The sequence below is a fragment of the Ammodytes marinus genome, assembly GCF_949987685.1.
Source record: "Ammodytes marinus genome assembly, chromosome: 1".
Classification (NCBI taxonomy): domain Eukaryota; kingdom Metazoa; phylum Chordata; class Actinopteri; order Uranoscopiformes; family Ammodytidae; genus Ammodytes; species Ammodytes marinus.
Window position 1 is genome coordinate 22,544,018 of NC_137230.1, and position 25,434 is coordinate 22,569,451.

The 25,434-nt window shown below is 40.3% G+C and overlaps 1 protein-coding gene across 1 annotated transcript in view; it reads left to right on the plus strand.

Moving 5' to 3' along the window:
* The first annotated feature begins 324 nt into the window (after positions 1 to 324).
* The window catches only part of rasa3 (RAS p21 protein activator 3), a 37,653-nt gene continuing 12,543 nt past the window's right edge, over positions 325 to 25,434 (plus strand). Inside the window, exons 1-5 of the mRNA XM_080025112.1 lie at positions 325 to 523; positions 15,321 to 15,438; positions 17,232 to 17,335; positions 18,306 to 18,400; positions 20,881 to 20,957. Coding sequence (XP_079881238.1) covers positions 469 to 523; positions 15,321 to 15,438; positions 17,232 to 17,335; positions 18,306 to 18,400; positions 20,881 to 20,957 — 449 coding nt within the window. The 5' untranslated portion in view covers positions 325 to 468. The remainder of the gene's footprint in view (positions 524 to 15,320; positions 15,439 to 17,231; positions 17,336 to 18,305; positions 18,401 to 20,880; positions 20,958 to 25,434) is intronic.

Genomic DNA, 25,434 nt, shown 5'->3' on the forward strand with positions numbered 1-25,434 from the left:
AACTAGGCTTACCCTTAAGTGTAAACAAACATGAAACAGAAAAAAACGTGCATTTCTGCTATATTTCTAAATCTTTTTTTTACTTTCCAACAACAGCGTATTTATCATTATTATTAGGCTATTATGCATCTGGGAGAGTGGGAGGGACCTTGGCTAGCTTCGGTTTCCTCCTCTCCATGGTCTCGGTGGCACGGATCACCCTCCATAGAATGTCCATGTTGTGTGGGCGGTGTAGTGTGGAGCCACACCCCCGCCTCCGCTGCTGCCGTCGCTGCTGCTGCGGGACTGGATCGCTTGTTCTCAACCAGACAGCAGGCAGCAGTGGTCGGGGCCAGAGCATGATCACTGTCCGAAGAGCATAGATGTGCAAAACCCCTGGAATATCCGCGCGCTGGAGAGGCCAGAACAGACCACCGTGGACGACTGTCTTTATTTAGTCGTCAAAAGGGAAATAGCCACGGGGACACTATGGCGGTAGAAGAGGAAGGTCTCCGGGTTTTCCAGAGCGTTAAAATAAAAATAGGTAAGAAGAAAAAAAAATCCCTACCCCCAGTCTGAGCGCCTCAATGGATGTCTCCGTATTAACGGGCCAGTCAGGCAGGCAGTGCGGGCTATATAGACCGGAGGGCGACCGATCTGTCTTGTTCCTGCAGTTATTATCATTCAAATCACACACTTTCTTCTAAATGCACTGACTGACTGTAGGCTAAAGCGCACAAATGTGTTTGAATGAAAACTATGAAAGGCGGGAGGAAGAGGAGGGAGAGATGTAGGCTAAATCCTTGTGGGAAATAGTGTGAATTTGGCAGCTGGCATAGAGGTTTACATAGGGAGACTTGTACATATCCGAGCTGGCTGTGCGACAGAAAGGCTCCGCATCTGCACATATCCAGATGGTGTTTTGGATCAAATAAACATTGTATTACACACACCTAAGCTGCAGCCACACGTTCATGTTATTGTAACCTCTCACAGTACCCAAACCCCCCAACAGATGCATGCTTAATTGTCTAGCTATTGATTGTTAGCCCAGATTTCTATATTTAGATATCTAGGCATAGGCATGTGGGGCGTGCATATATTGTCAATGGAGCCATGAATAGGCTGAGCACAGTCTGCAAAGGAGGATTTAAAAAAAAATGCAATTCAGGAAAAGGTTGCCATTGCCTGTACAAGAAGTAAATATGTCCTAATATTGATTGAAACTGTTGTAATTAGACAACGAAACATGTTACTAACCATGTAGGCCTATCACTTATAATAATGATAATGACAATATTATTACCAAGCAACAACCTACGTAATACATTTTTAGTATATGCCAAATACAAAATATATAATAAATGTCTGAAAAAAGAACCCAATACTGTTCATAACTTCTCATCAGATGTTTTTTGTTGTTGTGACAGTTTTCCCTGGAAAAGTATTTAAATCATTATAATAATAATTTAAATACTCTAAGCAAACAATCATTCCCCTCTTTTTGTTATCTCGGGTCAATGTGGAACATTTATAACAGTCTTCTTTAGGTCTCTCTGACATCTGGTACCCGAATCATCTTAAACTATGCTGTTTGGTTTGTTTTGACTCCAAACATGCACTGGACGGGATGAGTTGAGGAGGGGAAAAAACAACACATATACTGTAAGCTTAGGGGCTGTGTGACGATGCCAGCCAGCATTAGAGTGGTGATTTCCTTTCAGTTGAGTTGATGTACACAGCAGGGATGCATCTTTAAGCTCTTTACCTAAAGCATTGCTGGGCAACAGCTGGAGAGAACCAGCTTGACATGAGCTGATCGAATAATCCAGCATAGAGATACACATAATGACTGATGGGCAGGAAATAACAAACAAAAACAATCTGATCGCTAATCATGCCAGCAAATGGAATGTGGAGGAAGTATTCGGATCCTGTTGCAATACCAACCACTATAAAATACTCTGTATTGATACTTGAATTATCAAAAGTGAAAAGCACTTATAGCCCCATATGAAGGTTTTCTACTATGATATTTTATATGACTGAATTATTACTAAAGTTGTCATGTAACTACTGGAAGCATTTTACTGTTATGTTTTTTGACTGTTGGTTGGATGAAACAAGACATTGGAAGACGTGACCCTGGACTCTGAGAAATTGGAATGGACATTTTTCATGAATTAACGAGAAAATCAGCAGATAAATCAAATAAGGAAAGTCCTTGATTGTTAACACCGTAACAAGTAACTTACAGGTTAAAAAAGGCAAATGATACAATGTTCATTTTTTTAATGTAGTGGAATAAGTACAGTTGTATAAATTAGCATTGAATGAGACATCTAAGTACAGTTCCTCCACTGGCAAAATGACAGAGAAAGAAATAATGTTCAGGATTTACTATGTCATGAGTTGTTATGTTCTGTCAAATGATGCTAATGCAGAAGGTAGATTTTGTCGTCACTTCCAAACCTAGACTCTTTAGTTTCTTCTGTGCTTCTTGTAATGTCAGTAGGCCTACAGTGACAACTGCAGGGTTTACTCTGTCTAGTAACCTAGCAGCAGTCATGCTCACTGTCAGTCCAATCCCCGCTGGGCTCTTCTCCTGGTAATGTCTATGTAAACCTTGCATCACCTTGTTTTTATCAGAGCCTTGTCCTTTGGCATGAGACTGCGGTAGGCGGATGACTCAGAACTTAAAACCTGCCACATAGTTGTAGAAGAGAGAGAAAGACAGAGAGAGAGAGAGGGAACCTACATATTGTTATGGTTATGACTCTTATCAGTTTCCTGGAAGAACGCATGCATTTCGGAAACCAGAACATGGCTACTGGGCCTGAGTCCGTACTGTCTGGGGAAACACAGGAAACAGGAAACTACCCCCAATTCACTTCCTGATTGGCTGGAATAGACTACAAAAGAATTGTGTTTTTTCCTGCATGGCAACAAGCTAATGCAAAGCAGATGTAGTGAGACACAGAGCAAGGGACAGAGGTGGCGTCTCACATGCCAGAGCAGACTGTGCTTCATCTGTCAGCGACCGTGTCTCCGTCAGCGCTAAGAGAGAGACGGGAATTCTCAGTTGCACAGCTGGAGTTGGGACTTTGCTTTAATTAACAGCAACATATGTGCATCCGACTGCTAGAAAATCCTAGTCGGACAAATTCAGATGGATTCAGGACACTGGAAAACACATTAAACTATATCTTCTTGAACATTACTGTGCAGTGTGCACCCCTTCAAAGAAATGTGTAAAAAAAAATTGTTTTAACGTTATAAACCCCACAGTAATTATGAACTTGTTCATTTGTAACCAAACTCAGAGAACCTAAAGGTACCATATGGAGTGTTGGACCAATAGTGGTTTTCTAGTGTGTGAACAAACTTAACAGTGCACCACCAAAAGGCAGTAAAGAAGAAAAGTTCAGGCTGGAAAACATGGACATAAACAGTCCCCAATTTAAAATATATAGAAGCTATATATAAAAATCCGCTTTCCAAATGTTTCATGGTGAAGGAATTAGCCTTCAACGTTGTTTGTTTGACAATAATGCACAAAATATTGCCTATAGTGAGAAACACTGAACGTAAACTTGAAGTTTTTTTCTTAACGTGAGAACGCCACAGGGTATCTTTATCTTTGTATTTTAGTAGAGATCCTACAGTTTCCAAAGACATGCAATGAGACTGAGTTAGACTGAGTTTTTGGGGAAATGTAAAATTATAACGTAGTGTTATAACTTAAAAAGTTATAACACTACAGCTGTAAAAAATGGAGACTTGGGAGTGTTGTAAACATTAGCAATCAAAGGAATTTTTCAACCTTAAACCTGCAAGCTGTAGCAGTTTCTTATTTACGCATACATATCCAACAGATATGCACTATCTTTTACGTTTGTGACCGCCTGCTAAATAAGTCTTAAGGGCACACTAGACCCAGTTGCCCCGTACCATGCCTAAGCCCCCCTCCCCACTTCCCCACTAGTCTGTACTCACACTGCTCCTATAAAAATCTAGGCCTAGGCATGTTTGCTTCTTGCCACTACGTCACACGTGCATGTTTGGGATTTGGAGTATCATTTTTATCCAATTGTTTTTTAATATTTTCACCATTCCACTTCCACATATTACCAATACGAACCCTTAGTCAGTTTTTTTCTCAAATGTCGGTTGCGCGCATCAACGCATTGGGTCGCAGGGAACACTGACTCTCATATAAATTGATAAACATTAGAATTTGCTCCAGTAGTGTTTTTTTTTGCTGTTTATTCCCTCATTTAAAAACCTTCCAGAATTCAGTCTGTGCCCAGCACAAGTTGATGCGGTCAAGGAGAAGTTGTTGGCTTGGCCTGAGGGTAGATCTCCACATGGTACTCAAACATTGCGCCCTTTGGCATCAGTTCTCCTCATAAGCCTTTTGACCTGAGGCTTTTATAGTGCTGCTGCAATACCGTGTTGTTTGAGATCTAACAGTGTCCTAGCAATACAAGTGTGATTTCATGGACCAGGGTGAATGAAACACTAGATGGCATATTGTGTAGAGGGGGTAACGCATTGGAGGTCTAGGAAAGAGTGTGCGACTGAATCCGCCAACCCCCCACCTTCCCTTGACAACTGGCCAACAGAACTTCCCAAACTTCATCCTGTCCAGACTGAACAGGAGACATGGAGTGACGGGGCGAGGGAGGGGTGGGATGTTAGGGAACGCTCCGTCTGTGTGGAGAGGACTCCTGTTCTTATTGAGTTGAAGGATTCAGGTCCCCTTCTTTAAAAAACAAACAATGACAAGCTTCATGAGGTTATGATTACATTGTGTGCAGAGGTATGAGCGTGCATACCACCGCTAATGTGTACATGTAAGTGACATTATATATAGGCTATATACTGTAAGATGCAAGTTCCCCCATTTTGTCCTGGAAAGCCAGCACTCTCTCTGGGAAGTAAGTTTGCTGTAAACATGTGTTGTTGTCTGTTTACACGCAGCCTTTGTTTGGGTCTAGGCAACTTTAGTGCTGGTGGAATAATCCGGGTTGGGTACACAGCAGCAGCAGCTCTGCCCTGCACTCCGTAACGTGCCCTAGTCTGCGTGAACACATTACCAGGAAAACCGGGGAAGTAGCGCAGCGGGCCCAGCATGAGAGGGTAAATAAAGGACTAGAGAGCTCTCCTTCAGGATGTCCTTCAGATGCCCCTTGTGAGAGAGTCAAATCAGTTTGTATTGATATAGTTTGATATCACAAATTGCCCTTTGCCTAAGTGGGCTTCATAATCCGTGCACAATAAGACACCCTCTCTGCCAATAGACCCTTAGCTCGACTGAGGAGAGTGTTGACAGGATCCCTTACCCTGGGCTGATCAACAATACCTGCTGGCAATGACATAAATATGAAAGCATTCGCCATGCCGTATGGTAGGGAAAGCGAAAGAAACTCAAGTGTCATAAGTTTCAGTGGCCGTATCGTTTCTACAGAACATGGTTAAAAACACCCACTGATTACATCAGGTTTTGCAACAGCGTTAGCCTCATCTCGCTACACAAGCAATGCCAGCTTGCCACATACAGAGACTTACTCTCCCTTTCCTGTGCTTGCAAAATATATCATATCTTCTCACCAGTGTGCATGCCAAGCCTGAGTGTTAGTGCCTGCGTAAATTGTACTCATGTTTACCGTGTTTGAATGCTTTTCTAGAAGTACAGAAAACAGACACAGGCTATTCTGAGAATGATTTAAATGGTTAAGGAGCGCTGGAGGTTAAACCGCGTCCCCTCGCTGCACTTGTAACACCCACAAAGGACACCACACTGGTTTGAAGACTGTGCGCTCACATCTTGAATGAACATACCAGGTTTCTGATCTTGATTTCTAATATCTGAGCAGATTTTGTCAAACTGATTTCCCTTCAGACACAGCGTCACCTCACAGCATACGCCCTTTAGCGCGCATGTTTGTGGTTGTGTATTTCAGTTTAAGCCAAAGTTTTCCACTGAGACTGAACAAATCTGTTTGAACATTAGCTCTCGGCCGGCGCTCAATAGAAAGTGAGTTTGATCAGTAACTGAACACTGGTTTATCACAGTGGTTTTAGGCATGGCCAGACTTTAACTGTAACCCCCCCCCCCTTTTTCCATGCTGTTCCTCCTCATGCTGTTGTTTTGGTTATCCGAGGAGCAGCTTAGCTGGTTTCAGTGTGGGTTAATTTATCTTGGTGGGCAATTTGTGACAGGCAGCATTGCTTCTAAAATGGTAAATATGAGAAATCAAAAGTAAATAGGCATGTTGCTACGATGTTTACGTTCACTTTATTTGCATAGGGCCTAGGCTGTGTATTAACTCTTAAAAAAATGTCAGTGTACACATAGTACAGTATGGACACGTATTTTGGCAAAAAGTCATTTTGACAATAACATTCTTTCGAATAGCTAACTCCACCTTTAAATAAGGCTGAAGCAATCAGTTTGTCAATCAGTTCATGGACAACATTTATTTATTCCAATCAATCATTTATTTGAAGTTTTTTGAAGTTGCTGACTAGTTTGTTGAAGCCCAGAGAACATTATTATAAAGTATAGTCAAGATGAACTTTGTCAGGTAATGTTATTACCATGCAATGTAAAAAAGAAAAAATTAACTTTGATTAAGTGTAAAACAAGCAGATTCATTGTGTTCTCTGCATGTGTGACAAGTTGGCAAACAGGGCTTGATTTTTCTTTATCAGACTCCACCCGAACTCTATCTTTTCTATCAAACATTCAACCCATGATGTCTTCAAAGGTGGCTGTAAAAAAATAAATAAAGGAAAAGGTTTGTGGTTTTATTATCTCCTACCACGTCACTGCAGTTGTGAAACGTTGTCACTATTTTACGTCTCTGTAACTGACATGCGAGTTCCACCACAGCTGAACTTTTTCTCAAAATGGATCTTTAAAGCCCTGGAGTGGGCAACGGTCTGATGCTAAAAAATCAAGGGGGGAAGTGGAAATCTATAGGGTGAAACCAGGGGTTTAGGTTTACCAGGGATTCCATGATAGTGGGTTTCGAGATGGCCTGTATTCAAAGTGGTGAATGTGGCATCCTGCTTGTAACGGTGCTTGACATCAGTCTCATACTCATTTCAGTGGTGTCATGTTTAGTCTTTAAATTACTCCTGTGGACGAACGATCACATTGGATTTACTGCAGTTAATGCTCAAATACAGACATCTGCTTCCATTTGCATATTTTCAGGTCCTTTAGAACTAATTATGAGCAGTTGTTTTTTGTTTTGTTTTTCCTGGCTGTTGCAACTTTAAAGTGGCATTCCTCTTTAAATAGTCTGAGCCCAGGGGTTGTCATTAGGGGGAATCTGGGTTTGATATTCAAGGTTGCTCATTTGGCTTTTTCAGGCTTCAGCGTTTTTGGGCACAAATGTGTTCCAAGGTGTATGATTCTCACACGATTGTACAACTCTGTGGAAAGTTATAATGGCAAGTCTTTCTTTATCTTTCATTGCAACAATCACACAGTAGAAATATTGATTCAAGGAAGCTTTATTGTCATTGCTAGAGCATGTACTAGACATGGAGGGCAACAAAATATCGTATGCACTACACTCCCAAGTGAGTACATGAAAAAACAAACATTACATTGAAAACTAAAAAGAGTCTCAAAATAATCTACCAGGAATATGCGTTTCCATGTTTGATTGGCCTATACAGTTACCTGCAGGATGATGTCGCATTGCTGCAAGTTTTTTTTTGGTGGGCTCAAGATCCTCGTCTGGCTTATTTGGGTTTTTGTTTGTTTAGTGTTTGTCCTTAACAACAGGTCTTTCTGTATCATGACCTGCAATTCCGCCTGTGGCCGTTAAGTCAATATTGCCTTTTTGAAACATGTGAGTGTTTTCCCAGGCAGTAAAAGGCCCTAATGAAATACAACTTACACTATGGGAAGTGTAGGATATAGGGGTTGGGAGTTTGGCCCATCTGGGATTTCACTCTTATTTTAATGTGTCTCTAAAGTGCCCCTACTGTGAAAGTGAAAAAATATCAAGATCATAATTGCAGTCGTAGTTCCAATGGGAACATAGGCGTCTGTGGGTGTAATGGTTTTATGTTTAGTCATTCTCTGAAAGACAGTAATGACTTACAGTTTTGTTTCTGTTCTTGTTTTTAACTCTCGACTTAGGAGCATCAAAGGAACCGAGCATTGACTGTGGGATAATAAATTGTGCTCTTACAAGTTTCAGTACTTTTTTCTATTCTCACGGTGTCTCTTTCTTGGTCTTACACACACACACACACACACACACCCACACACACTCAGGGGTATCTGGGTTGTTCGCTGCTTTTAAACTACATCTTGGATCCAGTCGAAATTCCTTTCTCCTCATCTCATTTCCTGTTGTAGCTTTCTCCAAAGCTAACCACTTTCCAGCTTTCTATCTGACTGACTTCTCTCTCTCTCTCTCTCTCTCTCTCTCTGCCTGCAGTCTTCCTCCTCTCTCAACCCTTGATTGAATACACTGCTTGTATTTTTCTCAGTAACATCCCTCCACCCCCTCCTTTGCTTCCTGTAGTTCCCAGGCCTGCAAGTCAGGCAAGCACACACACAGTCGCTAAAAACATTCACGCCTGTGTGTCCTCGAATGTGCTCCTGTCACGGAAGATTAGAGTAACGAGTGGAGAGGTGGCTCTGTAACTGTAACGCACTAGTGTGGCTACGACCGAATCCAGTCCACAGCGGTGGAAGAGGAACAAAGCGACACATTCCTGACACATTACGTCACTTCAATCACTTGTTTCCTCATTTCTCTTGCCTCCTTTTCTTCACTTTCTTCTGCAAGAATGAGTGTGGGATTTGTTAACCCTTTTCTTGATGTGTCAATGTGCTCCCGTTACTCTCGTTCAAAACACAAGTGCAAAGAGTGTGTCGGTTTTGCTCAGATAGGGCAAGCTATTCTCCAAGGGCAGCTGCACTGGTGCTAGATGAAAAGAGAAAAGCTGCTGCTGTTGTTGTTGTTGTTTTCATTTGGAGAGGAGAAAAGGCAACCCTCTTGAGAAAGAAAAAGACAGTGAGTTGAAAAAAGGGCAAAGAAATCATAATTAAGGTGAAATCAGGCTTATTGTGACAAGGAAAACGAAAGCGACAATGCAAACCAAGCCCTACATAGATGAAAAGCAAATAAAAGTAGGAAGAAGAGAAAGCGGCATCACATTGATTAGGATTTTTAAAAAGGAAAGTGAGAGAGTCGAACAGACAGAGGATTACACACTCAGTTTTATAATGAAGTCTTTAAAGTTGAATGGCGGGTTAAGAGGCCTATCTTTTCGTTTGGGACACACACACACATATGCAAAAAACAAACTTGTTATCCTCCTCCCTGTTGTAGTCAACTGACAAACTAATCCTGTGGCTGCTGCTTATCAACTCATGTTCATCCAGCGTTTACTTCTCTCCTAAACAAGAAGCCGCAACGTGTCACCCTGTAAGCCTTTCTGTAACTTGCCCACACAACTGGTGATTCTGCATATTTAAGTCTAATACTTACAGATGACATTATTATATGTGATATGACAGATGATCATTTTCTAAAAATCAGCAATCTCATGGATGTTGTTTCTTGCAAGCTGTCGAAGACGCTGTTGAAACATCAAACCCCAACGTACTGGCTGTGGTTAGTATAAACATAAACAAACGTTATCTGGAGATCGCTTACCCTACCTTTAATGTAGTGGACTTTTCTGTTGCTTTTGTCAGAATGATGCTGTCCTTGCACTTTAACAAGCAATAAGCGTTCTGAAGAGTTTCCATCAGGTGATGCGTTCAGGTGCTCTAACACATCCAGCACCTACTGTATACATCCAGGAGTAACTGAATCTTGTTTAGAGGCTATTAGGCTAAGCTAGCTGCTGGATGCTCAGTAAATCCCTCCAAACTATAGGGATGCCCTCTTGTTGAACCACATTGTCTGTCTGGTTCTCCACATGTCAAAACGGAGGACAATACTTGTGGGTGTGGAGGATTTGTAGTTTTGACATAGCTGTGCCTAGTAGTAACCAAAGTAAAGTAAAAAGTGATACAACACAATACCTTTCAAATTCACAATGAGTGATTAATAAATAAATGTAATAATGTTTTCAATTAGTAATGGATTACAGCTTTTAAGTATTTTTTTGTTTTTTTAAAGGATGATTTGGTAGGTTCTTTCCAAGTTTAAATTCAAACATAGTATGTATTCAGATGTCAAGGCTTCACATCTGAACTTGGATCCAATATCCAATATTTAAACACATTATTACACATCTGTTTGAAAAGAAAGAAAACGTTTGGCTGCTAAAAAAATACAGAAAAATGCACTCATCAGTCTAAGAAGGCTGGGTGAAAGGTCAGAAGTAGCGCCTAATAATTTTTTTTTAAACCCACTGTTTTTGTAAGTAAGAAAAACATGCGCTTAAACAAGCGGAACAGCTTGTACATTGGAAGGTGTAGCCTATGTGATGTATAGAGATGCCCTAAAATGACAACACATGTTTTTTTGTATGTTTACCTGCCCTGCCCCACAGTAGCTCTGACATACACATAGATCTAAGAAAGCTATGGTAATCCTATTAGCCTATATATGGGTTATTAGGATGACCTAGGATGGTACAATCCAACCAAGGGACTTCACACAGGTTGTGCTTGAGAGCGGGAGGAAGATTGGAGGGAATTGATGAGCACAGGGTGAATGGGGAGGATTACGGTGAGGGAGATAAAAATAAACGCGGGAGAGTGAATGAGAGTGAAGCGGAGGAGACGCGAGCGTGATCTAATAACAGTGGGAAGTAAAGGGATAAAGGCAGAGATAAGAGAGACTTACGTCACCGTTCTGCCCTTCTCTGCTCTCCCCTCGCACATGAACGCAGATTGAGTTGGAATCTGTAACCAGTGCCGATTCTAGGGGGGGGGGCCTATCAGGAAATAAAATATTATTTTATTTCCTGATATGTAGCCCAGTTCAGAGATGATATGTATTTATTTTTTTCTTTCTTAACTTTTTTTTTTATAGGTAGTTGCCACAGACTTTTCTGTTGCTTTGTGTCAGAATGATGCTGTCCTTGCACTTTAACAAGCAATAAGCATTCTGAAGAGTTTCCAGCAGGTGATGCGTTCAGGTGCTCAAACACATCCAGCACCTATGCATCCAGGAGTAACTGAATCTTGTTTAGAGGCTATTAGGCTAAGATAGCTGCTGGATGCTCAGTAAATCCCTCCAAACTATAGGGATGCCCTCTTGTTGAACCACATTGTCTGTCTGGTTCTCCACATGTCAAAACGGAGGACAATACTTGTGGGTGTGGAGGATTTGTAGTTTTGACATAGCTGTGCCTAGTAGTAACCAAAGTAAAGTAAAAAGTGATACAACACAATACCTTTCAAATTCACAATGAGTGATTAATAAATAAATGTAATAATGTTTTCAATTAGTAATGGATTACAGCTTTTAAGTATTTTTTTGTTTTTTTGAAAGGATGATTTGGTAGCTTCTTTAAATTTAAATTTTAAATTCAAACATAGTATGTATTCAGATGTCAAGGCTTCACATCTGAACTTGGAACCAACCAAAACAATATTTAAACACATTATTACACAAACACTCCAATCCACTGATATGAGATCAGTTTGCAATTTTCAAGTACTAAATTAATGGTAGGACTGTGGCCACTAGAACTGGTCTTTGGTCAGCAAAGGTCTTGAAAACAGCATAAGTGTGCTTGTGACACACGTGCCACCCATGCACGTGCATGGGCACGTGCCCCAGCAGATTTTTGAAATCTGAATAAAAAAATTAAAGTTTGTAGTTAGCAAGTGTAACATGTTCTTAGTAAGGGCAGAATTTCATAAATAAAGGTTTATTTTTTTAGCAAGATATTTGGTCAAAAGCTAGTTGTCATCCGTATCTCTGTCCAGTTGTTAGGCATCTGGCTGCTAGCAAGTTATGTTGTCTTGCTAGTTTTACTATTAATCTGAACTGAAATAAATGTTGACATTTTCCTTTATTCTCTTCGCCAGAATGCACCAAAATGCTTAGATTACATGTTAAAAACACAAAAAAAATCTTCCGGGGGGGATGCCCCCAGACTCCCCTTCAGACAAACATTACAATGGATACTAACATGATTTGGGCATTTGGGATTATAAATCATCTTTGCATTGGTTGTACAGCATATCACATGCCATTCATTCAGGTGTGCGATGGCCACCCCGCTCTAGCCCACCTTGGCCACCCCAGTCAAAATTTCCTGGAAACACCACTGTCTGTAACGACAAACTGAAAGCAGTTGGTGTGTGTGCCATGCTGTGCAGATCTGGTGTCTTGTTGTTATAGTTGTGAATGAATGTTGTGCATCTGTGAATTGTGGTGTAATGAGCCACAAAGTGAATCATAGCATTGTCAGCACCGTGTTGTGTGAAAACCCCCATAGAGGGCACTTAATCACCTCTGTGCTGCTCAGCATGGTTTTGCGTTTATCGTCTGTGCAGAATTATGGACCAAAGAAAGATATCTATGTTCTCTACCCTATCTATATGTGACTCGGACTGCTGATTGATATGATGTCTTTCTAGTAACAACTGCACAGACCAGAATATTAGCAAGCTGAAAAGGCACTATATGGCTCGACAGGGCATCTCCCTGTTATACAATGTGTAAAGACAGGAACAGGAAAACAAAAAACTGCTCGGCCAGCAGCGGACCCGGGTTCGATTCCAGCCCGCGGTCGTTCTCTGCTTGTCACTCCCCTCTCTGCCCCATTTCAACTCTGTCTCTCTACACTATCAATAAAGCATAAAAATGCAAAAAAAAAAAATTCTGAAAAATGCACATTATATTGTTTGAAACAAAATTCCACATATTTATTCAATATATTCTGTTCATATCTAGCCATTGTTTCGCCAGCCTGATTAATGTGTTCAGAGTGCTGCTTCTTTAAGACACAATGTGTCCTTTTAAAAGACCGAAATGGCGAGGCCGCTTGTCCTCCTTTCCAAAAATGACAATCCCAAATTCTCACCCATGTCACACCTTGAGCTGGCTAGCTGTGTGGAGTTGAGAATGGAGCCACAGTTTGATCTTGCTCGCTCAAACAACTTACTGTATCTCATTCACTTCCCAACACTATTAAATGTCTTGCGGGAGAGACTGTTTGAAAACGTGATAATATCCGTATATCCAAACAGTATGGTTTGTTCCTACCTCTCTGTATGATGGCCGACCTTTCACTGAGCCTTCCAGGAAACAACGTACTAAACATCTTTGACTTCCGACGTGGCCGAACCTTGCGTTGTACGAAGGGTTCATTCCAATACCCATTACCTCCCTGCTTTTAGTATGGCAGAAAATAATTTAGGATGTCCAAAGTCCTTTATGTCAAATGCAGTATGCCGAAAAATTTCCTTTTACATCCAGTTTAAATTTTTAGTTTGGAGACCAGCATGCTTTTTTTGACGATTCCCACCCACAATCCTCTGCGCACATCAACTGAGCGTCCGAGTGAACACATCATACTGAGACTGACATAAAAGCAAGAGGGTCAAGTTCAGGGCGCGATGTTATGATGGAAAATATAAGTAAAGGTATTTCCCAATTGTATGCCTTCTGCGTGCAAACAATACACTTTTTATTGTCAGCTGTAGTGTGTAGCATAATTAATAGAATGTATGTGAAATTATGTGATTTGGAATGCAGTACATAGTTTCTAACTTGTATTTCCTTATCCAGGCCCATTGGTTACTACTGAAAATGTAAAGCAAATTTAAAGCTTTGTTTTATAAAATCTTATCTACAAAATAATTTTCCAAAACAGCATGGCTCTGTCGTTTTTAGCAAACGTTGTTCGAACATGAGTGGGACTGAGGACTGTTTTCAGCTGCAGATGAATACACATTCAGTGCACTATTGAGTATTTTCGGGCAGTAGGTTAGTGTGTGTGGGATGAATCGACTCAAAGTAAACTAGTTCCCACGTTCATTGCAACAAAGGAAAATGTGATCCAGTAAAGTTGTAGCTAATTGATGTATTTTTAAAGTATTTTCTTGGACAACACTGGAAATGTATGTCACAGGGGAATAAGCGATATCAGACTGTGGCAGGATCAACTCATCAAAAGCTGTGGTAGTTTTATGGTACTTTTTGACAAAAAATGTATAATATTAACAGACATATCTTTCCAAATAGTGATCTTTCAGGGCAGGACTTTTGTATTAATTGTTGCAAACCTACTATTTTGCAGGTTTTATACTGAAGTGTAAATGCTAGTGAGTGCTTTATGACTGAGGTATTGAGTCACTTCCTCACAGTGATGGCACATGATAATGATACGTTGCCATTGTTTCCTTGCCAAGTATTTAAATGGTTAAGATTGACACTTCTTTAGAACTCCTGAACAAAACCTGTCAAACTGAGTTTGATGGATGCAGTTTAGTGTTACCAATCCATTGGGTTAATTTGAAATAGCAAATTGTCTAATGAGACAGTACTTATATATATATTTTCCATTTTTCTGTTTCTCAGTCGGTAATCCAGAGTCAAATTTCAACAGAAAAACAGTGTGAGATGTGTTGTGGCTCAGCGTGTTGTGGCTGAACGGCAGCATCAGATTCCTGTGCAGATAATGGAGCGCTGTTGGAGAAAACAATGACAACGTTGGACTAACACACACATGTAACCATAGACCGCCAAGTCCTGCTGGTCCCCCGGGCGAAGGGAAACAGAATAAGTAGCAGAGGACTGACTAATGTGGATCCATGGCTTCATAAAGGGGAATGTATTGCTCCTGATGGACTGCAGCACCACCTGTGTTTGTGTGTGTGTGTGTGTGTGTGTGTGTGTGTGTGCGCGTGCGTGCGTGCATCTCGGTGGGTGGTTGGACTACATTCTTGTGAAAGGGAGTGCTATCTGTCACACATGTTTGATGAACCGATTGAGCTTCAGCAGGATTCAGGAAATGTCCCACACAGATTTTTTCATTCACGGATCTGACAGAGGGCACACACCCACACACACACTGCACACACACAGACTGCACACACACACACACACACACACACACACACATGGATGTAATCTTTTTGGAACCATCTCTGAGAGTACGACTGAGAGCTAAGCTCATTATGCACGCTGTCAGACTATTCACATCTAAAAACAGGTGTAAGCTTACATAATGCTATTTTTCTTTTTAAACTTTTGTGTGCTTTCGGCGTTCCTTAATAAGTAATGACTTAAAGCACTAGTGTGCCTGAATAAACACAATGTCATTGCTGACAACAGCCTTCCTGAATAATAAAAGGCTCACTCTCCCTCTCCTTCCTGCTCTTTGTGCAGGAGAAGCAAAGAACATCCCTCCGTACCCGGGGCCAAACAAGATGAGGGACTGTTACTGCACCGTCAACCTGGACCAGGAAGAGGTGTTCAGGACCAAGATCATCGAGAAGTCACTTTGGTACGTCTGCCCTGTTCCAGCTCTTTTCCGTTCCCTGTCCAAAAATGTCTAACTTAACTCATACAGAATATACAGATTCCTGTTTTGATATGCTGAATCTTCTCTTCATCAGCTTGGGCCCTGTCATGAATTTAGTTACATTTTCTAAAATATATATGCACATTTTGCAAATGTTTTGGCCACAACAGACTTTTTATTATCAGTGTGCGTTATTAAAAATAAAGCATAGTAAGGTCTCAATAGTGGAAATATCACATATCAAGGCAGAGAGAAAATATTTAGATACCGTAGTTAAGTTGCACTATACTAAATGTATAATTTATGTGAGATTTTAACATTTAATATTCAGCCTAAAGCATTAAAAATACATGGCATTTTTTCACTCAGGTGCTTTCGCAGATGCTGTATATTGCATCACAGTGTTACTTAAAGATTAGTGACGGCTGAATACCTTCCACTCTGACTTCACGAGGCCTGGAGATTTGGGTCATTTTTCTTCGTTTTGCTCGGCCAGCAAAGAAAACCAGCTAGATCCCTCCTGCACACAGAAAAGTCAGAACTGACTAAAGTGAATAACATTTATCTTAGGATCCTGTAGTTTTAGGATTGTTCAGTCTTCTGAGAGACAGAGGAAGTTCAGTAATTGTCAGCAGCGGCCATGAGGGCTTGGCGCACAAAATTCTCATTGCAGCGGGTTCACTTAGGTTTGTCATTGTGGGCAAACAACACCACATAATTCATGGCAACGTGCTAATACATGTGGTCTTTATTGTAATGTCTAACTCTGCACATGTGATTTATAGACAACATTAACGATCTTTGGGCCAGAATGATGAAAGTTTTTTTTTTTTTTTGTGATGTTTGCTTTAAGGTGCACATGAACAGTCTTTTTAAAACAACCAAGACACAGTCAGACAACAGCAAATAGCACAGAAGCAGAAAAAGTTTATATATTAATTCATACAGTAATATTGATACTATTGTATTGAATACTTCGAAGAATTTCAGAAAAGCTAATACCGCGTACATTGTACGATCTATTCTTAGTGGATGTGGCCCTAAGCGTCCATATGTGACTCGGACTGCTGATTGAAATGATGTCTTTCTAGTAGCAACAGCACAGAGTAGCAAGCTGAAAAGGCAAAAATGGCTCGACAGGACATCTCCCTGTTATACAATTTGTAGAGACAGGAACCACGAAAAAAAAACTCAATAAAACAATGTGCAAAATAAAACAGTTGAAAATGCACATTATATAATTTAAAACAAAATTCCACATATTTATTCAATAGATACTGCCCGTATCTAGCCATTGTAGTGCCAGCCTGATTCATATGTTCAGTGTGCTGCTTCTTTAAGACATGTCACATTCAATTTCTCAAAATGGAAATTATGAATGAACAAATGACTGATTAAAATAATTTTTTATTACAAATAACTGATTGGTTCCATTACTGTCTGTCTGTAAATACAGTGTTATCCAGAGCTTATTAAGAACCACAGGCACTGCAGTACAACCACAATCAACAGCATGTTTCATAAAAGGCCTCCAAGGCACATTTGTATGTTAGCAAATTGAATTTACCAAAGCAATTACAGACTATATCTCGCAATTATGTGAAAATATCTCATACATTTAAAAAAAAAATGTTTACACAATCTGCCACTTTTTTACACAAGAGTTTTTTTTTCCATTCACAACATGCCTTCTTCTCATTTTAAAACAACTCAAGACATGTCAAACGACAGGAGGGTTTATTGACAGATTGCTTTGTGTCTCATGTTACCTGCAGTCCGTTCTATGGGGAGGACTTCTACTGCGAGATTCCACGTAGCTTCAGACACCTCTCCTTCTACATCTTTGACAGGGACGTCTTCAGGAGGGACTCCAGTATCGGTGAGTAGACAGCCGTCCATCTGTTATAAACCCATCCAAAAGCCCATAACACAGACCTCCTTTAAATATTGTTTTTTATCATGAAGCATGTGCACGGCAGTAATACAGACTTTCTGTGGATCGGGTACAGACAACTGTTTTCCAGAATCGCTGACTACACCTTTAACTCAGCAAGAAGGGGAATGAGTAAATTTCACAAAAATTTAAATATTCCTTTAAGGGTAGTCTGGTACAGTGTGATCTTACTTACAATTTTAGCACCAAATGGTGTGTATAGTGTTTCTGTGTGGGCGGATGTTTTATATCAGTGTTATTGGGTGTGTCAGTGTACAAATGGGTGGTTTTTGTATTTGTGTGCGTGTGACCACCGACCACAAACTGAAAAGCCTTTCTCAGGGTGTGATTTGTATCAACAAGACTATCACTGCCGTGTGTGTGTTTGTGTGCGTGTGTGTGTGTGTGTGTGTGTGTGTGTGTGTGTGTGTGTGTGTGTGTGTGTGTGTGTGTGTGTGTGGGCGGATAGGTGTTGAAAACAGAAATGTTAACTTGTTAGTTTCAGGGTTAGAAATCACAGAGTCATTTTCAGGTCACTGACCGTGCACTTTGTGGGTATTTCTGCACCTGGTGTCTATGTGTATTAAAAACCAAAATACGATTGGCGTGTGGGTTTGCAGTATGTGAGATGGCATGTGAGCACGTGTTTGTTGTTGTTGGCATATTAGCTTTTTTGGTAAAGTGATTAATGTTTTCAAGTTCATTTGTCCCTGTCTTGTCTTGTCTTGTCGTGTTTGTGTGTATGTGTGTGTGTGCGTGTGTGTGTGTGTGTGTGTGTGTCTGTCTGTGTGTCTGTGTGTGTGTGTTTGTGTCTGTGTGTGTGTGTGTGTGTGTGTGTGTGTGTGTGTGTGTGTGTGTGTGTGTGTGTGTGTGTGTGTGTGTGTGTGTGTGTGTGTGTGTCTGTGTGTGTGTGTAGGCAAGGTTGCAGTGAAGAAAGAGGACCTGCAGAAATATCACGGCAAAGACACCTGGTTTCAGCTACAACCTGTCAGCGCTGACTCAGAGGTGCAGGTCAGTACAAAGAGAAAACACAAACACACACACACACATACAGACACACACACACACACACGTTCACACAATCACGCATTTTAAACTGTTAACTCTGAACAGTTGCCTCAGTGACAGAGTGACAAAGGGAACCAAGCAAACTTTGGATATAGGGAAAATCAAGAGTTAGGTTACTTAGTTTAACTCAGCACTTAATGATCTTGTTATGCTACAGTTACAGGTGCTGCTAAACATCTAAGAAGTGTGGCTTCTTATTCTTCAAGAAAAAAAAGGATAACTGCAGAAAAAACATGGTGATATTCCTTTAATAATGATTTAAAAAATGACATTTGAATGACCCTTCATACAGTACACGCATAGATGGCTTCTGTCTGTGTCTGGATGTTTACAGCAGGGCAAAACCCAAACAAACACAGTGTGTGTACACCTGAAACATCAGAGCCTGCGGGGTCAAAGTCACCTAGCTCTCCGTGTACACTCACCAGCCTCCATTGCAGCTCATCTTGTGATCAGCTGGTCAGATGATAAAAACACAGCTTGGACCAAAATCACTATTTTTTGTTCCACACTCACTCTCTCTGTTTTAAACAAATGACAGCTGTGAATGTGACAGATGGTCAAATTTGCGTTTCGGTCACAGGTTGTGTTCTCAATTTGCTGTTGGGAATAATAACATGATATGACCGAATGCAAGAGGAGTGGGTTCACACAGTTATGGTACGATGGAAGGTCAACGCAGATCAAAGCAAATCACTCCCATTATTGTCTGGAATTTAGAGACAGTCTCAGACAGACTGAAAAGTCCATTGTTTATGTTTTCATTTTATTTAACTTTTTGTTATTAATCCTTTATTTTGTCCCCCGGAGGTCAAAGGTGCCGTTTTTTTTTACATTGTCAATGTTGCTGAAATACTGCGAAACAAAAAAGATGCCGCCAAACATTAGTCTCACCATTATGAACAACTCAAATGTGAGAGTGTGTGGGTCACATAGTTACTGGAGGACAGTCTGCTCAGTTCATGGAAGCATTTAAACGTTCATTTATTAGCTTTTTGCCAAGCAATTAGCCACCTCCTATTGGGATATATTCAGCAAGTTGTAAACAAGATTAAAAAGTTTGGGAAATATCCTAAAGAAAAAGGAAAGCTAGCTTTATCTATTCTTTATTTACCTAGCCATGGATGAATATGTTACTTCTGGAATCCTTTGGAGATCTTGCAGTGTTTTCCGACTTATTCTATAAAAGCATTTTTTACTTTTCAGTATTCCGCAGAATCACTCTCCCACACGCATGCACAAACAGACAAGAACGCACACACCAAGCACATAGTACCACACACACACACACACACACACACACACACACACACACACACACACACACACACACACACACACACACACACACACACACACACACACACAACCGACAGTCAGACACACAGCGAACAGTAACATCTGCAGACAGATGGGTGTGTGCAGCCCTGGAGCAGGGATCTGAAACAGAGACACATTCATCCGAGGAGCCGGGGAGAGGAAGGATGTGTGAGAGAACGGGAGAAAAGAGAGAAAGCAAGGGAGATGGATCAAATGAAGTAGGAAGATAGAGTGTCTCTCTTGTCGTTTCAATAGAGGACACATTGTTTGGCCTGTGTGCACATGTGTAAGTGTGTGTGTTTGTTCGAGAGAGCAACGCCTGTGAGTTTGCATACTGAGTGATGCTGCTAATTAATGGAGCTTTTTTTCCTAGACAGCTGCAGCACTACACTGTCATTAAGTCATTAATCCAATCACTTCACAAGGAAAAATAACTTCAGGCTCCCAGCTATTTTAATGCAGTGTCTCTGTTGGTGGAGGAATGCCTCTTTTTTATGTTTGTGTATTTTGGTTTTGTAGGAGGAATTAATTATTGTTTGTTCATGTATTTTTGGCTCAGGCTGACCATATATGGATCAGGCCTTTTCTGAAAACTGTCTGCCACCATATCCAGCCTTATACAGTATAGACATGTGATAGGAGTAAAAATGTGATTGGTTTCTCACTATGTTTTTAGTGAGCTGAGAGAGTTTATATGCTGGAAATGAGATATTGGACTCCACACTGTCCTGTGAAAATCCTGTCATCTCTATGTGTGGTGAATAATATGTTTTCAGAAAACTAGATTAGGCCTACATGTTTAGACCTGTGGATGTACCTGGTGGATTATTCACTGGCAGAGAGATGTATTGTCAGCGATCCTAAAAGAGGTTTGAAAAGCCGACGTTTTAAGATGGGATTAAGTTGGACATTGTTGTCAGATTCAGCAGAAATGTGTCTGTAACAGCGGTATTAGGCATACAGAAAAATAAATCAGAACATGGTTTTCTCGCAGTGTTATTATACTGGCCCTAAAGTGTTAACAAGTACTCAGCAGAACTTACATTTGAAAGCCTGCGCATAAAAACAAAATGTCTATTTGTTTTTGTGTTTGTGTTCTGCAGGGAAAAGTGCACCTGGAGCTGCGTCTGAGTGAAGTCATCACAGACAGCGGAGCCATCAACCACAAACTAGCCACACGGTGAGACTAGAAAAAAGCACAGACACTCTCAGACACATACTAATGATTAACAACAATAACCCCCATCTTTTCAGCCACTATGGCAGTGACGCAATGTCTAAAGAAATCATTGTATGGAAGCCCAATCACATTTTGACATCCTACCTAGGGGGCAAAACCCCCTTTTTTTTTAAAACAGACATGGAGCGTTGTAAAAGGTTGTTCACCAGAAATGATATCCAGGACCTTCCACGATCACAACCTGGGGGGACAACCTGGTCAACTAGCTGCTACAAGGGGCCGACATAGAGCAAATCAGAACCACTATTTAAGCGAATGGGGGTGGGCTAATAGGGAATTTTTTAAACTTATAGATATAATTATGAAACTTTGCAAGTTGATTACTGACATTAAAACAACAACTTTTTGTATTACAGTATTTTCCAAAATGTTTGAATAAATATGAAAAATCATCAATATCTTACTAATGATGCGTACATTTGCAAATCTGCAAAGCCCCAAAACAAGTGTCCTGAAGCTTTTTCTAATCACAGTTCAAATTTGATAAATAACCCATAGAAAATGAACTTTTTACACTGTTTAGGGAATGTCTAGCCGTTTCCTAAAATACCAGCTGGAGACTCCAAAAGGACACTTTTGGTCCATGGCACATGAAATGTAACTGTGTAAAAAATATATTTTCTATGGGTTATTGATCAAATTTGAACTGTGATTAGGAAAGGCTTCAGGCAGTTGGACACTTGTTTTGTTTTCAAAATTTAAAAACAAATTGACTTTGTTTTCTTCCAACATCTAGATTTTGGGGCTTTGCAGATATGCAAATTTACGCATCATTAGTAAGATATTGATGATTTTTCATATTTATTTAAACATTTTGGAAAATACTGTAATACAAAAAGTTTTTGTTTTAATGTCAGTAATCAACTGGCAAAGTTTCATAATGATATCTATAAGTTCAAAAAATTCCCCATTAGCCCAGACCCATTCACTTAAACAGTGGTTCTGATTTGCTATGTCGGCCCGCTGTAGCTTTCCAGCAGCTAGTTGACCAGGTTGTCCACCCAGGTTGTGATCGTGGAAGGTCCTAGATGTCATTTTTGGTGAAAAACCTTTTACAACGCTCCATGTCCATAAAATCACTTTGCCCCCTGGGTAGCCGTTATCCTCCGAGGATAAATCCAGATGAATTTTGTGAACCCATGACTTTTCCATCTTGCGCCACCATCAGGCCATGATTCCACTTTGTTTAGATAAGCAAATTTCATTCCCATCATCATCACTTTGTGTTCTGTTCTAATGGGCTAATTAGGGTGCTAACAACTTAAACTAACGATGATGAACATGGTGAACATTGTTCCTGCTAAACATCAGCATGTCAACATCGTCATTCCAAGGAAATAGTGAACATGGATGCAATTTTAATTTTAAGCTCCATATTGGATGTTTTTAGGGTGCTATGTTTCAAGCAGTGTGGCTTGTTGCTGTTTGTAATTGACTGGTGGATTGTTGGGGGTTAGAGCTTCTTGTACAGAAAAAATCTGTTTATGAAGAAATAGATGCTTTTGTGTGTGTGTGTGTGTGTGTGTGTGTGTGTGTGTGTGTGTGTGTGTGTGTGTGTGTGTGTGTGTGTGTGTGTGTGTGTGTGTGTGTGTGTGTGTTGGTGTGTGTGTCTAAAATGGGATTGTTGTACACTCGTGTGGTAAGTGAACTTCATTGTTTGCAGGGGATCAATGATATGCTTGTGGATGGATTATTCTTTGTGAATGCGTGTGTGCTAGTTTGCTCTCCAGCTCTTCTTCTATATCATTGGCCAGTAAACATCCTGTAATGTGCCAGAGTGGTAGGGTTCCAAGAGCACATTGTGGGTAAGGAGCTTAGAGCAACCACATGTACGAGGGACAAGGAGACAAGGATGCCTCCATTCAGATTTAAAGATCAAACCAAATGACTGAAAGAGATCGAGATATTCACACCTCTTTATTTCAAGGCAAGGAAATGGTTTTTATCATTGCATGTAGACAGAGTGTGCTTGCCTGTACATTAAAATACATGTGGATAATAGGAACGCGCACAGATAACACAGATAGAGCGCAACAGCAACAAAAAATAATAAAAAAATAATACAAAGGATATTTTGCTCTTTTTTTGCTGGAAATAGCAGAGCCTCATGCAGAGATGTGAAAAGAGGCAGGGATCACTTTTTATTCCTTCACAACCTCCTGATTTCTTTAATTTCCAAACTTTCAAACCAGCTTGATTCAACTTTGTTCACATATGCAGTAGGATTCCTTACGTTCCTCTTTAAATAATATTTGTAATATAAGTTTCTAACTATGTAATTGAGTATTTGTACATTGTGGTATTGTCACTTATAAATGAAAAAAGTCCAATATCTAAAATCTTCTTCCTCCAGTAGAAAATGCCGTCAGAAGAAAATGCAGTTGGTTGTGCAATAACAGGATTTACACCTGAAAACAAGTAAGCATTGTTCACCTTCTGGAACATGCTCAAGAAGAAAACCCCTGTTCACATTTAATCTAACATTTTTATTTCACCCTACTTGGAATACTGCACCAGTCAATGGCACAGACTCATGATCACATCCGCTTTTGCGTGTGTGGTTTTGGCACTGTAATGCAATTCCTTTCCCTCTTTTTTGAGTTGAATTGTTTTTGACAGGATACGTGGGCGCAGAGAAGAACCACATTAACCCAATATGAGTAATGCCGACTAAAACAAATAAGTCTGCCTCACCACCACTGTCTGGCATGTGAAAGTGGTGATGAGAGAGAGAGAGAGAGCTGGGCCGAGCAAGGGTTATATAAACAAGCTTATTGGACAGGAAGCGCTCTGGCATTAGTGATGCTTAACCCAGGCCTCTCCATATATTCCCTATTACCAACCTGTGTGTGTGTGTGTGTGTGTGTGTGTGTGTGTGTGTGTGTGTGTGTGTGTGTGTGTGTGTGTGTGTGTGTGTGTGTGTCAGTCAGCCTGATAGCGCAAGCTGTTGCATGTGTGTCAGTTCAGCTGGGGGTTTGCTGTGTAATTTATCATGCGTTGTGAGTAGTGGTGCATCACCATGATGCACAGGACGTGATTGGTCCCGCAGGGTGTCCTGTCCTGTTCGGGTGCTAATCCCCTTACAGCATGATGTCATTGCAGCCAGCCGTTAACGCAGGATGGATGGATAGATGGATAGAGAGTGCTTTATCAAACAACAATATATGGGAATTTAATGTTTTCTTTGGCATACTTTGTACTACATACACAATTTGAAGACCCCTATGTCACATTAAAAGCATATTATACATTATTATGGAATAAACATTTTTGCGTTATATAGAAAATATTCAATTAAAGTAAGAACTCAGTATTAGACATGATCCCATTATCTGTTAAAGCATCATTCATACAGTCTGCTTGATATTCATATATGCTAATTGATCTTTTGTATACTCATACAGATATGTAAAGTTACAGTAAATAGACCCTTTTAAACAGCAGACATTCTGCCATGTAGCAGGAAAAGCACAGTCGTATTTAATAACGTTATTCATGGCTCTATTTAATTTAGCTTTTCAAGTTTCAGAGGCTCCCTGCTGGCTTTGTGTATTGGCAAAGCCTAGTGCGCTTGTTAATGATATTAGTTAAAACTGTGTTTGTTGTTGTTGTGAAGAAAAACTATTTAGAAAGAAGGAACTTTTTAGTCATTTCAATTTGAAGTCTTCCGTCGTTGTATTTATTTAATAGGTTTTTATAATTTTTGACAGAATTGAGTTCCCTTTAAGGAAATATGCATCTCAAGCTGATAGATGTTTAAATGTCTAATCTGCTGTTTCATGCTGGGCAGGTTGCAAATCCTCAACTTATCCTCTTCACTAGAAACGGCTTCCTATTCTTTTATAGTGTGCATAGAAGGATAGATGGGAGCAGCAAGACTTATTCTGTGTGTGTGTGTGTGTGTGTGTGTGTGTGTGTGTGTGTGTGTGTGTGTGTGGGCCGACTAAGCTAAAAGCTTTGCAGAGGTGTAGGATTGGGGTGTCAATTCCAGGTGGTGTTGGCAGCACTGGGGACCCTTTCACATTAGTCATTTGATTAAGTGATAATATATAGCTTAATAGAGATTTAGGAGTCCCCTGAGAGTATATCCAGATTGTTTAGTGCTTCCTCTGGCGTTTAGCATTCATCATTGTTCCTTTTTCTTTCTGCTGCCTTTTTCCCAAAGCCAAGCTAGCGCCTGCTTATTTAGTAAATTAAAGTTAAGTTAGCTTAGTAAAATACCTTGCTATTTTTAAGGAAAATATTTTGTCAATACTAGTTTTTATTTAAATTTTTACTTGCGACCCTTGAAATCTAGCCACTAAGGAGAAGCAGTAGCACAAGAGCACTGGATAAAATCACACAGTGTTAATGGTGCATTAAAACTAGCATCAAGTTAATGTGTTACAGGTGTGTGTGTGTGTGTGTGTGTGTGTGT